This window comes from Sinocyclocheilus anshuiensis, unplaced genomic scaffold (genome assembly GCF_001515605.1).
Source record: "Sinocyclocheilus anshuiensis isolate Anshui unplaced genomic scaffold, SAMN03320099.WGS_v1.1 scaffold225, whole genome shotgun sequence".
Taxonomy (NCBI): Eukaryota; Metazoa; Chordata; class Actinopteri; order Cypriniformes; family Cyprinidae; genus Sinocyclocheilus; species Sinocyclocheilus anshuiensis.
In genome coordinates this window covers 342,886-354,642 of record NW_015539845.1, presented here as the reverse complement: position 1 = coordinate 354,642, position 11,757 = coordinate 342,886, and the positions used below count along the sequence as shown (strand labels likewise).

Here is an 11,757-nt window from a genome sequence, read left to right as displayed (position 1 = left end):
TGTGTGTGTGTGTGTGTGTGTGTGTGTGTGTGTGTGTGTGTGTGTGTGTGTGTGTGTGTGTGTGTGTGTGTTTCTGCATGTTGGTTGCACCACATAACTTTGATTTGGCAGACAAAAATGTTCTTAAATATTAATAATACTTCAAGAAAACTTAAAGTGTTATTTATTTATGTATTTATTTTATTTTTTTATTTTTAAGAATGTCATTCTTTTAATGAGGGTTTTTTTCTTCATTATGACATTAAGACAGTTGTACCACCCTGAATTTTTTTTTTTACTTTATTTTCAACTCATTTAATTTAGAAATAAAAAGTATTTTCATTTTAATGTACAGTTTTTATATATAAACTCTGGAGGGGAAAAAATCATTTTCTGGCAGATGTTCACAATATGGCCCCAATTGTTGTTGTTTTTTACTCTCTCTTGATTAATTTATCCCAACTCAAGTAAACTTGAACATTTAAATTCAGCTTAACTCATCAATCTCTCTTTTTCATCACTTGTATTGCAGCATTATCATTATTACATTAAGACAGTTGTACCACCCTGAATTTTTTTTTTTACTTTATTTTCAACTCATTTAATTTAGAAATAAAAAGTATTTTCATTTTAATGTACAGTTTTTATATATAAACTCTGGAGGGGAAAAAATCATTTTCTGGCAGATGTTCACAATATGGCCCCAATTGTTGTTGTTTTTTACTCTCTCTTGATTAATTTATCCCAACTCAAGTAAACTTGAACATTTAAATTCAGCTTAACTCATCAATCTCTCTTTTTCATCACTTGTATTGCAGCATTAGACCCTCAACAACTGTATCTCACTCCAGTTCAGTACCTGTGAAGCAGCAGAGTGCATTGGTTGGTGTGGAGAGGTTTGATGTCCGTGTGCAGGGTGCAGGTGGGGCGGGTGGGAGTTGTGGTGCCCGTGGTTTTGTGGGTGGTGATGTGCGCTCTGTGCGTGGCTGGGGTGGTGGTGGGCATGGTGTGGGTATCCGTGGGGTGGGCCCTGCATGTGCTGGTGGGGGTGAGAGTGCAGGTGGTGGTGACCGGTCTGATCCTGCCGCGATTGCATCATTTCCATCATATGACCCATGGAGTTCATGCTGCCGTTCACCATGCCCCCTGGATGGTGGGCAAGGGCAGCTTTCAGTCTCTGAGTAGAAAAATGGGGGAAACATGTTAGCATTATGACTAGCAAGTTTCAGATTTTTCACTTAAAAAAGCCTTTTATTTAGTCCACTGAAGAGAAAAATGCACCTAGACTTTGATTAGCGCCAGGGGGCCATGTTGTGAACACTGTAAAAACTGTTTTCTTAATGAATGTTTCAATGAAAATATTTAAACCTCACTAAAACAAACAATATATATATAGAGAGAGAGAGAGAGAGAGAGAGAGAGAGATTATATATGTTATTATTATTATTATTATTATTATTAAGAATATTATATTTATTTTTTCTTACCATATTGGCAAATTTCTATCTATTTCTTTCTACCTTTAAGCATAAACTAAACTAAAATAAAATCTAGTGGGTTTTTTGATTGGAAAAACAACAAACAATATTTTAAGACAATACATTTTAAAACAATAAATTGTTGATTTTTTTCTGTTTAAGCATAAATTTAAATTAATTGAATGAGGTTTATTCTTATAAAATTTGGCTTCCAAAGAAAATGTATCTTTATTTTAGATACATTGTCTAGCTGTCTAGTGAGTTGACAAGTGAATGATTCTATTTTTTCCAATAGATTAAATGTGACCGCTCGCCCACTTTGTGACGTACATGAATGTCCGAACTAAGCCCATCACGCCCATTTACCCTCTCACCCACACACCTACACACCCTCTTACAAACCCAAACACACTATTCCGTCAGATATAGCTGTCGTCAATGTCTAAGAGCTTCATCTGAAGAACGAGCCCAGCACGGTGCAGGTCTGGCAGCGAGAGGGCCCTGGGCACTCTCTCCCCTGATTTGCCCATTTCCCCTTCGGCCTACGCACTGTTGCTTCAACCGTGTGGTCTACTTAAGCTTTCACCCAGGGCTGGTCTTGGAGTCTATGACTCTAGAGACACTCAAAGCGCGTCTGTGTTTGGAATATGTTTATCTGACTGCTCTCTCTCTCTCATACAGCTGTTTTTCTGGGCAGCTCAATAAGACAACTTAGGGGTTTGAAAAAAAAGCCACAAGTATAAACATACATGCCGCCAAAATATGTCCGATGGTTTGATCTGTTGACGGCACATGTAGACAAAATAAAAAAATGAAAAAGTACATAAGCATGTGCATATATACTTGTATGTCTGTGTCCATTCAGTTTGACTTTCTTAAACTTGAGCCAAGGCAAAAAAAAAAAAAAAAACCTCTGAGGAGTATTTTTAGAGAGTGTTGAGTCTACGGTATATATTTCCACAAGAGCTGAACAGGTAGACTGACTTTATAAGAAATGGGTCTGAGGTTCAAAAAAATAAACAAAACACACACAAAAAATGACTCAAATATATTAAAGAAAACATGAAATGAAGTCAAGCAAGGATAATCTCTGCATGGAAAAAAATAATAATAAAACAAAATTACACATTTAAAGGGGCACTCAGTAAGTTTTTGTTTGTTGCACTGGCCAATATGAGTCTTGGGCTTCTGACACCTAATGGTGTGGATGCAGCATCATCAAGCAAAAGAAAATATTGTTTCCAATGCTATTGTAAAAAAAAAAAAACAATTACGTTTTTAATAAAATTAATTTGTTTTCCTATTGACATGCTCTGAACAGTCTTCATACATTATATTTACACATATTTCAGTGCTTTGACCATTGTCTGCAGATCCCACCTTCTCGCACGCCACGATTGGTCGATTATGTACAATGCCTGCATGCCATTGATCAAACTACTTTTCAGTCATTACCTTCAGTGAGTATGAAAAAACAATAGGACAACAAAGCCAAAACACCAGACATTTCAGGCAATTTAGAAATCCCAGCCAGGACATGTTCCGGGAAAAAGAGGACATATGGTCACCCTGTGAGGGAAACGTTACATTTAAGTAATTTAAATCTCATACGTTTTCACAAACAAATCCAAAAGAATGACAGAAAGGAATCAGACGTGTCCCTGCCATGCTCCTGTTCTCCCACATGCTCCAGATGCTGTCAGTAAGAGCTGTGTGTTTGTAACAGGCAGCACATTCACTCTCTGAGAGTCATAGCCAACTGGACTGTATGTGATTTACACATATTTCAGTGCTTTGACCATTGTCTGCAGATCCCACCTTCTCGCACGCCACGATTGGTCGATTATGTACAATGCCTGCATGCCATTGATCAAACTACTTTTCAGTCATTACCTTCAGTGAGTATGAAAAAACAATAGGACAACAAAGCCAAAACACCAGACATTTCAGGCAATTTAGAAATCCCAGCCAGGACATGTTCCGGGAAAAAGAGGACATATGGTCACCCTGTGAGGGAAACGTTACATTTAAGTAATTTAAATCTCATACGTTTTCACAAACAAATCCAAAAGAATGACAGAAAGGAATCAGACGTGTCCCTGCCATGCTCCTGTTCTCCCACACGCTCCAGATGCTGTCAGTAAGAGCTGTGTGTTTGTAACAGGCAGCACATTCACTCTCTGACAGTCATAGCCAACTGGACTGTATGTGAGTGCCAACGCACAAACCAGAGCACAGCATCCCTTTCTTCTCAAGCTGGTCAACCTGTGAGATGTCTTTTTTTCTGAGATGTTTTATTCTCTGACTCATCCTAGTTGCTATTTACCAAAACAAAATTCAAATTGATTTGATAAGTTGCTGGTTCTTCAGCTCTCGAAGCCAAACCATATCGTCCCTCTCTGACTGCTGGAACTGCCAGTGCTTTCTGCCTTCACACACTTGCTGCCAAATGCACAAGCACTAACCTACCCACCCTTACTGCTGCCCTTAACTGGCATTAACGCTGTTTTCCCCCACCCTCTGCATCTTAATCCACCTTAACCCTTGACAACACAGCAGTAATAACCCACCATTGCCTTAATCAACATTTCTGCTGCAGCATGCAAAACACTTCCCTTTAAGAAAACACTGACATATGTGATATACAGTATGTGTATATGTCTAGTGTATGATTATGTGTATGATTTACGTAATAACCCACCATTGCCTTAATCAACATTTCTGCTGCAGCATGCAAAACACTTCCCTTTAAGAAAACACTGACAGCCACAGTGTGATATACAGTATGTGTATATGTCTAGTGTATGATTATGTGTATGATTTATATGTCTGTATGTTTTGTTGTGGTAAAATGGACCAAAAGTGGCTGTTTTGAGCTTTTTAAATGAATGGCTGCAATATAACAAAGAGTGAAAAATTTAAGGGGGTCTGAATACTTTCCGTACCCACTGTATATGTCTGTATGTTTTGTTGTGGTAAAATGGACCAAAAGTGGCTGTTTTGAGCTTTTTAAATTTAACTTTATTAACACAATAGCCAAAAAAGTATATGGACATTATTTAAAAGATATTGATCATTGTTACAAAATTGCTACAATAAAATTCCATTTCAAATAAATGCTGTTATTTTGAACTTATTCATCACAGAATCCTGAACAAAATATATTATGGTTTCCACCATGATAATAAAAATGTTTCTTGAGCATCAAATCAGCATAATAAAATGATTTTTGAAGGATTATGTGACACTGAAGGCTGCTGAAAATTCAGCTTTGCCATCACAGGTATAAATTGTATTTTAAAATATATTAAAATAGAAAACAGCTATTTTAAAATGTAGTAATAATTCCCAATATTACTGCTTTTACTGTATTTTTTTAAAAGGCATCTTTGGTACATCTTATCTAATGCAATTAAATTAATATTTATAAAATTATGAAATATTTTGGACACTTTAATATTTACTTTTTTTTATTATTATTATTTTGAAATTATGCACTTTTTCCAGCACAGTTATGAGTTCACTGGTAAATTTAATCAAGAAATGGATAAATTCTTCAAGTTGTGCATGGCTGTGTATGAGTCTTATCTAACATAATGCATCTAATTCTCTTCGCTAGAAAACGTGACATCTGTATTAGTCTCTAATAAGTGTACCAAGATGGATTGTATCAGAATCACAGGAGCTGAGGGACCATCTTTCAATCATTAACATACTTGACATACTGGGGTCACAGTGCACAGAAACACCTCTGACTGATTGCACCACCTGTCACTCAGCACCGCTCTCACTTTGATTGGACCTGGGCAGCTGTGCACCTATCTCTCCCTCCCTCTTGTTCATACAGATTGCACTGAGTTCCCACGCAGTGGAATGTCTCTGTCTGGGGCCGTGCCACGCTAAGAGAGGGGACAAGCACGGGGCCTCGTCGTATAAAGCTCAGCTTGGCACTGGGCCAGCTGCGGATGGAGGGAGGAAGTGAGAAGGGGGGCATTGGAGTAGCTCTTGCTCTTTTTCTTGCACAGGAAGAGCCATCCATCCATCATTTGTGGGGCATAGGGAGAGCGTCCGCTATCAGTGCTCTAATGTAATCAGTCTGGCTCTGAGCAGGGCCCCAGAGTGCCGCACGGGGTCAGAGGCCAAATGAGCCACAACAGGCTGAAAGAGACGGCACAATGCAGGAAGTACAAACAGATACACTATACACACTAGTGATATGAAATACACAAGCTTTGTGCTGAAACACTTGACGAAATAGAGTGCATTAATGCCTGCCTACTTTTTCAGTGCACTTAAGTATTTTTTTTCCCATAGAGATTTAAAAAAAGACTTTGTTAAAGCGTTATAAGCCATGAACCAAACCAACAAGCTATGAAGTGAATCATAACATTACATTATTTGAAGCAAGAAATTGACAAAATGACAAAGGCATGAGACTGTGTACTTAACTGCTTTAGTGAGGGAAAGAACTACAATCCCATATAGAGAAATATAACTATTCATTTAATGTTGTTGATTATATCTATAGAAACAATGTATTTTAAGTATATTGCAAAATATGCATTTATATACACACAATTATTTAAGTATTTTGACCACATAGCGAGACTTGATCACGTCATTCGCGGTGTTTCATGGAAGTGGCCATTCCCTGCAAGTTCTTTTGGCACAATTTGCTCACCGCGAGTTTCTGACTGGTGGAATTTTCTGTACAGTATCATGAGTAATGCAATTTTTCACCACAAATTCAGCATTTTAAGAATCAGTTGAAAAAATACCAATGGATGGCTTCAACAAAAGCATATACCATCAATTTACATCCTGGCAACTCACAGTAGGTCTGTCTAAGGTTTCATTATCTAAGTTATTGTATTATTAAAAATCACTTTCCCTATGGAGAAAATGAAAATGAATGGAGTTTTTACTTCTGGAACCCAACTGTTGCACTATATAAGTAAGAAAATAAGTCAAAGAAAAACCCAGCAGCACACTTATCAGACAGACATTTCATTCTTTAAAGCTTTTGGTAACATCAATCAAACCACTAAAACCTGCTCTGCTTTTGGCAGAAACACAGAAAAAACCTGAAACCATTAGTCACTCAACGGGGCAAAAAAAACTGACACATCAAAATCAGAAAGTTCAGATCACATTTGTTAAGCAATTATTAATCTAAGATTATTCATCCTTTACACTTCCAACCAAAACTAGACTTGTCAATAATGTAGCACGAACAGAAAATAAATGAGAATAAAAGTACTCTCACCCAAGTACTTCAAGGAAAACTTTCCCTTCCAAATCTGGCAGGTAGAAATGAACAGTGCAGGGAGGCTTGTAATATAACCTATTTATGTTACGTGTACATAATCTCTCATGACGTTAGCTGAGAACCCAGATCAGCGCTGATGTGTGTCACTGAGTAGGTCTCATCTGCCTTTCGTAATGAGGTGTAAACAGACATTAGAGTCGAGCCCTCAGAGCTGAAACAGCAGCTGTATTAGCCTGTAATGATAGTGCTTGCACGCTGGCACTGCAAAACCTGGGGAAAACAGTCATTACTGTAACTCAAGTGTTGGCCTGTTGAGAAGCTGTCCTTTACAGGGTAACTCTCCTGAACTGAGAAGTGTGTGAAGCACCTGTGAGATGAGATGGAACCAAAGACAGGTGGGGACTGAATGTAAAAGTTTAAGAATTGGTCACTGAAAAACTGGAAAGGACTTTCTTGATCTGGCAAGCTCTAATCTGATTTGCCAAGTTAAATCTTTTGAAAGATACTCAAATAAAAATTTTTTGTAACACTTAGGGTACATTTACATGACAATAATGTACTAAAAACAGCAAAGGTTTTTCTTTGTGTTTTTGAAAAGTTTCACATACAGATGACAACATTGTCAAAACTATCCCTGTTCACACGGATCCGCGAAAATGACTAAAACCGCTGTATAATGCATGCCAGGTCAGTTGTTGGCAATGTCACTTTCTACTAAACACTACGCACCTGCACACATACCTATAGTGACGTGACATGTGGCCATGTGGCCATGTGGCCTATAGAACACATAATATGCATGTGGCAAGATGCCACCATTTCTACAAAAATGCGTTTGCGTTTTTAGGCTCCCAAAACGCCATTGTTGTGTAAATGAATGGCGTTTTGGGAGTTGAAAACTGCTGAAGGCTGAAAGATGCCCCCTCAGAGCAAAAATTTTTGCATAGGTTCTGCAGTGTATTTCAAACTTTATTGCAACAAGTGCCACCTACTGGTCAATAAGAACATTTATTTATTTATTTTTTTATTTTTTTTGCTCAATGTTCAAACTAAGACGCAAAAACACACAAACTTTTTGTGTGTGTGTGTGTGTGTGTGTGTGTGTGTGTGTGTGTTTTTCCCACCTTTTTTAGATAAATGCATATTTAAGTTGGATGGGCCAAAAATCCTTTACTGCTTGTCTGAAAAAAGCCAATGTTTCTGGACGTTTCCCAATTTTTGCTTTTTTTGTGCTGATGACACTCAATTCTACTTCTCATTCCAACCAGATGATCCAACGGTAACTGTTCGTATTGCAGCCTGTCTGACAGATATCTCTGGCTGGATGAAGGACCACCACCTTCAACTCAACCTTGCGAAGACAGAACTGCTTGTGGTCTCAGCCAACCAGGCACTTCATCGCAACTTCTCTATACAGCTAGGTTCGTCAACCATAACTCCTTCTAGCACAGCCAGGAACCTTGGAGTTGTGATTGATGATTAGCTAAGCTTCACAGACCATATTACTACAACGGCCCGGTCCTGCAGATTTGCTTTATACAACATTAGAAAGATTAGACCCTTCCTATCTCCTTGTCCAAGCTCTTGTTCTCTCCAGACTGGACTATTGTAATGCTCTCTTAGCGGGCCTTCCGGCATGTACTATCAAGCCTTTGCAACTGATCCAGAATGCTGCGGCAAGAGTGGTCTTCAATGAGCTGAAGAAAGCGCACGTCACACCTCTCTTCATCAGTTTGCACTGGATGCCGATAGCCGCTCGCATCAAATTCAAGGCACTGATGTTTGTCTACAAGACAACCACTGGCTCTGCACCAAAGTACCATTCACAGTCACATGTGTGGCATATCAAGATGCTGAGTAGACAGCATGATTATTGCACAGGTGTGCCTTAGGCTGGCCACAATAAAAGGGAGCTAGGTTAGTCAACCATAACTCCTTCCAAGACAGCCAGGAACCTTGGAGTTGTGAGTGATGATCAGTTAAGCTTCACAGACCATATTACTACAACGGCCCGGTCCTGCAGATTTGCTTTATACAACATTAGAAAGATTAGACCCTTCCTATCTCCTTGTCCAAGCTCTTGTTCTCTCCAGACTGGACTATTGTAATGCTCTCTTAGCGGGCCTTCCGGCATGTACTATCAAGCCTTTGCAAGTATGGTCTCAGCCAACCCAGCACTTCATCACAACTTCTCTATACAGCTAGGTTCGTCAACCATAACTCCTTCTAGCACAGCCAGGAACCTTGGAGTTGTGATTGATGATTAGCTAAGCTTCACAGACCATATTACTACAACGGCCCGGTCCTGCAGATTTGCTTTATACAACATTAGAAAGATTAGACCCTTCCTATCTCCTTGTCCAAGCTCTTGTTCTCTCCAGACTGGACTATTGTAATGCTCTCTTAGCGGGCCTTCCGGCATGTACTATCAAGCCTTTGCAAGTGATCCAGAATGCTGCGGCAAGAGTGGTCTTCAATGAGCTGAAGAAAGCGCACGTCACACCTCTCTTCATCAGTTTGCACTGGATGCCGATAGCCGCTCGCATCAAATTCAAGGCACTGATGTTTGTCTACAAGACAACCACTGGCTCTGCACCAAAGTACCATTCACAGTCACATTGGACCAACATTCCACAGGCCACAATCAACAACCTGATCAACTCTATGCGAAGGAGATGTGTTGCACTGCATAAGGCAAATGGTGGTCACACCAGATACTGACTGGTTTTCAAATGGGGGCAAAAACAAAAGTGTTGCGTTTATAATTTTGTTCAGTGTATATATATATATATATATATATATTCAATTTCAGATGATTCCACACCTAAATGGCATGTAAAAGCAGAAAAAAAGGCCATGATTCTTGGCCACAACAAGCTTCAAATTGGACCAAACTGTATGAAAATGTGGCAACACAACACTATGGTAGGGGAATATGTCTGGACATGGATAATATCCTCCACAAAAACGACCCACAATGTTTCTCATCCTGTTCCTTTCCTTCTACAAATTAATCATCAGATATTTTAAGTGATATAAAACATAGAGCCCAGACGATGATACAGATATCTGTCTGTCCACAGTCATAAAAGCAGCAATCCTTTAAAATTCTTCTCTGTTTCATCACTGATCTTTAGCCTCTTTTTTCTGACCTCTCATTTCTCTCACTCAGTCATGTCTTTCACAAAGCCTGAGGCATGATGGGTAATTGCACATTAATGGTATTTATTAATTGCCTCTTCCTTCGTGACACTCTTGTTTGAGTGATATCATTGCGAGTGCATCAAGGTGCATCTTTACAACAGACTCAGCTTTCTGCAGACGGAGGAATGACTTCATATCAATAAAAGAGTGTAAGGAGAAAGGGAGGGCCACACCTGCTGCTGAAGGAGTAAATCAAAGTGAATGAGGTCAGAGGTAAGAGGGAGCCCCTGGGTAGAAGTGGAGCAGGACAGTGTGTGTGTGTGTGTGTGAGTGTGTATGTTGTGCCAGAAAGAGCCCAGACTTGCTGCCAACTAAACTCACTCTAAACCATGTCAGTGACAGCTCTACCTGTCTAATACTCTTTCTGTCAATCTCTTTCTGTGTTGTTCCTTTTCTTCTCTATTTCCTTTCATCTCTCTCATGTTCCTTGCCTGTAACGATTACACTTTATAAACTGTGAGACTTCTCTCTCCTTCTAACATAAACCAAATGATTAAGTTGGAGCCCTTGGTTTCATGAAAATTTGTAAAATTAGGAGTGTACTTACATGATATTTCATATTATAGAATTATATTATGATTAAATGTGTTCAAGTAAATTATAAAAAAAAAAAATTTACTTTTATATTACTTTTATTCAGCAATGATGAATTAAATTGATAAAAACTGTCAGTGAAGACTTTTACATTGTAATAAATGCATATTTTAAATAAATGCTGTTCTTTTAAACTTTCTATTCATCAAAAAAAAAAACTGAAGAGTGGAATAATGGCTGCTGAAAATGCAGCATTGCTATCATAGAAAGAAGTACATTTTAAAATATATTAAAATAGAAAACTGTTCTTTCGAATTGCAATAATATTTCACAATATTACTGCTTTTACTGCATTGTTTAAAACAAGTTTTAAATTAATTATTAATAAAATGGACACATTCTTTTTAATATATTTATTTTTAATAAATTGCTATGTGTTCAATTGACAGCCCCATTCAGCACACTATAAAAATATTTAATTGCAAATGTGATTTTATCCTTTTATACTATCCGTACTAGTCATGGCTGTGCTATTTTACAGTCGTTTCCCACCACAGAGGAGGTTGAAATCAGAGGTATAAAGTATCCTGCACTAGAGTCCCATAGATTCAACGTCTCAGCCACTAACTCGAGTCCTTCAGCCCTCTGGGTCTGTACTGTGCTTTATGTTCACTCTCCCTCGTTGCATAAATCTGAGCTGTAATTTTCCTGGCACTGGTTCCTGCACTCTGAGGACTCCAAGGTATGAGACGCCCATCTATTTCTCCCAGTTCCCCCTGAATACTGATGCCAGACTCAATAAGGGTCTTGCCCTCGTCTCTCCGCGTCCAGGCCCTGCTGTGCCTCGCTGCGCATGCCCGATCCCTGCACCACACAGCCCATTAGCTCATTTTTAACAATCCCCACCCCCACTCCCCTCTCGCCCCCTTAAGCAAGACCCTGCCAGCGGCTGCGAGAGGAGGACCACTTAACTGATTTCTTATGTGAGGGTTTCTGAGCCGGGAGAGGCAATCCGTTTGGTGGGAGTGTTGCCGTCAGACTGCACTGTTTGGCACAACTGTGGGTCTGTGTCAGCTTTGCCAGGCTAATCATTTGGAACCACTTTAATTTGGCTTTACATTGCATTTTGTCACAGAGCAGGAATTTTATACATGATGCAGTTAATGGGAAGAATGACAGCGGGAAGGCAAAAAACTACAAGCAGACGCATGTGGCAAAAAAATAAGGACATTCATTCTTCTAAAAAAGATTTTAGATTTCAGGATCTCGAAATAGTTTAAAGGGTTAAAAAAA

At 38.9% G+C, this 11,757-nt stretch overlaps 1 protein-coding gene across 2 annotated transcripts in view; it reads right to left on the bottom strand.

Moving 5' to 3' along the window:
* LOC107684542 (cyclic AMP-responsive element-binding protein 5-like) overlaps positions 1 to 11,757 on the bottom strand; it is a 79,579-nt gene that overhangs the window by 10,719 nt on the left and 57,103 nt on the right. For both annotated transcript variants that reach the window (XM_016480819.1, XM_016480820.1), the window contains one exon: positions 839 to 1,156. In XM_016480819.1, the coding sequence (XP_016336305.1) occupies positions 839 to 1,156 (318 nt within the window). The remainder of the gene's footprint in view (positions 1 to 838; positions 1,157 to 11,757) is intronic.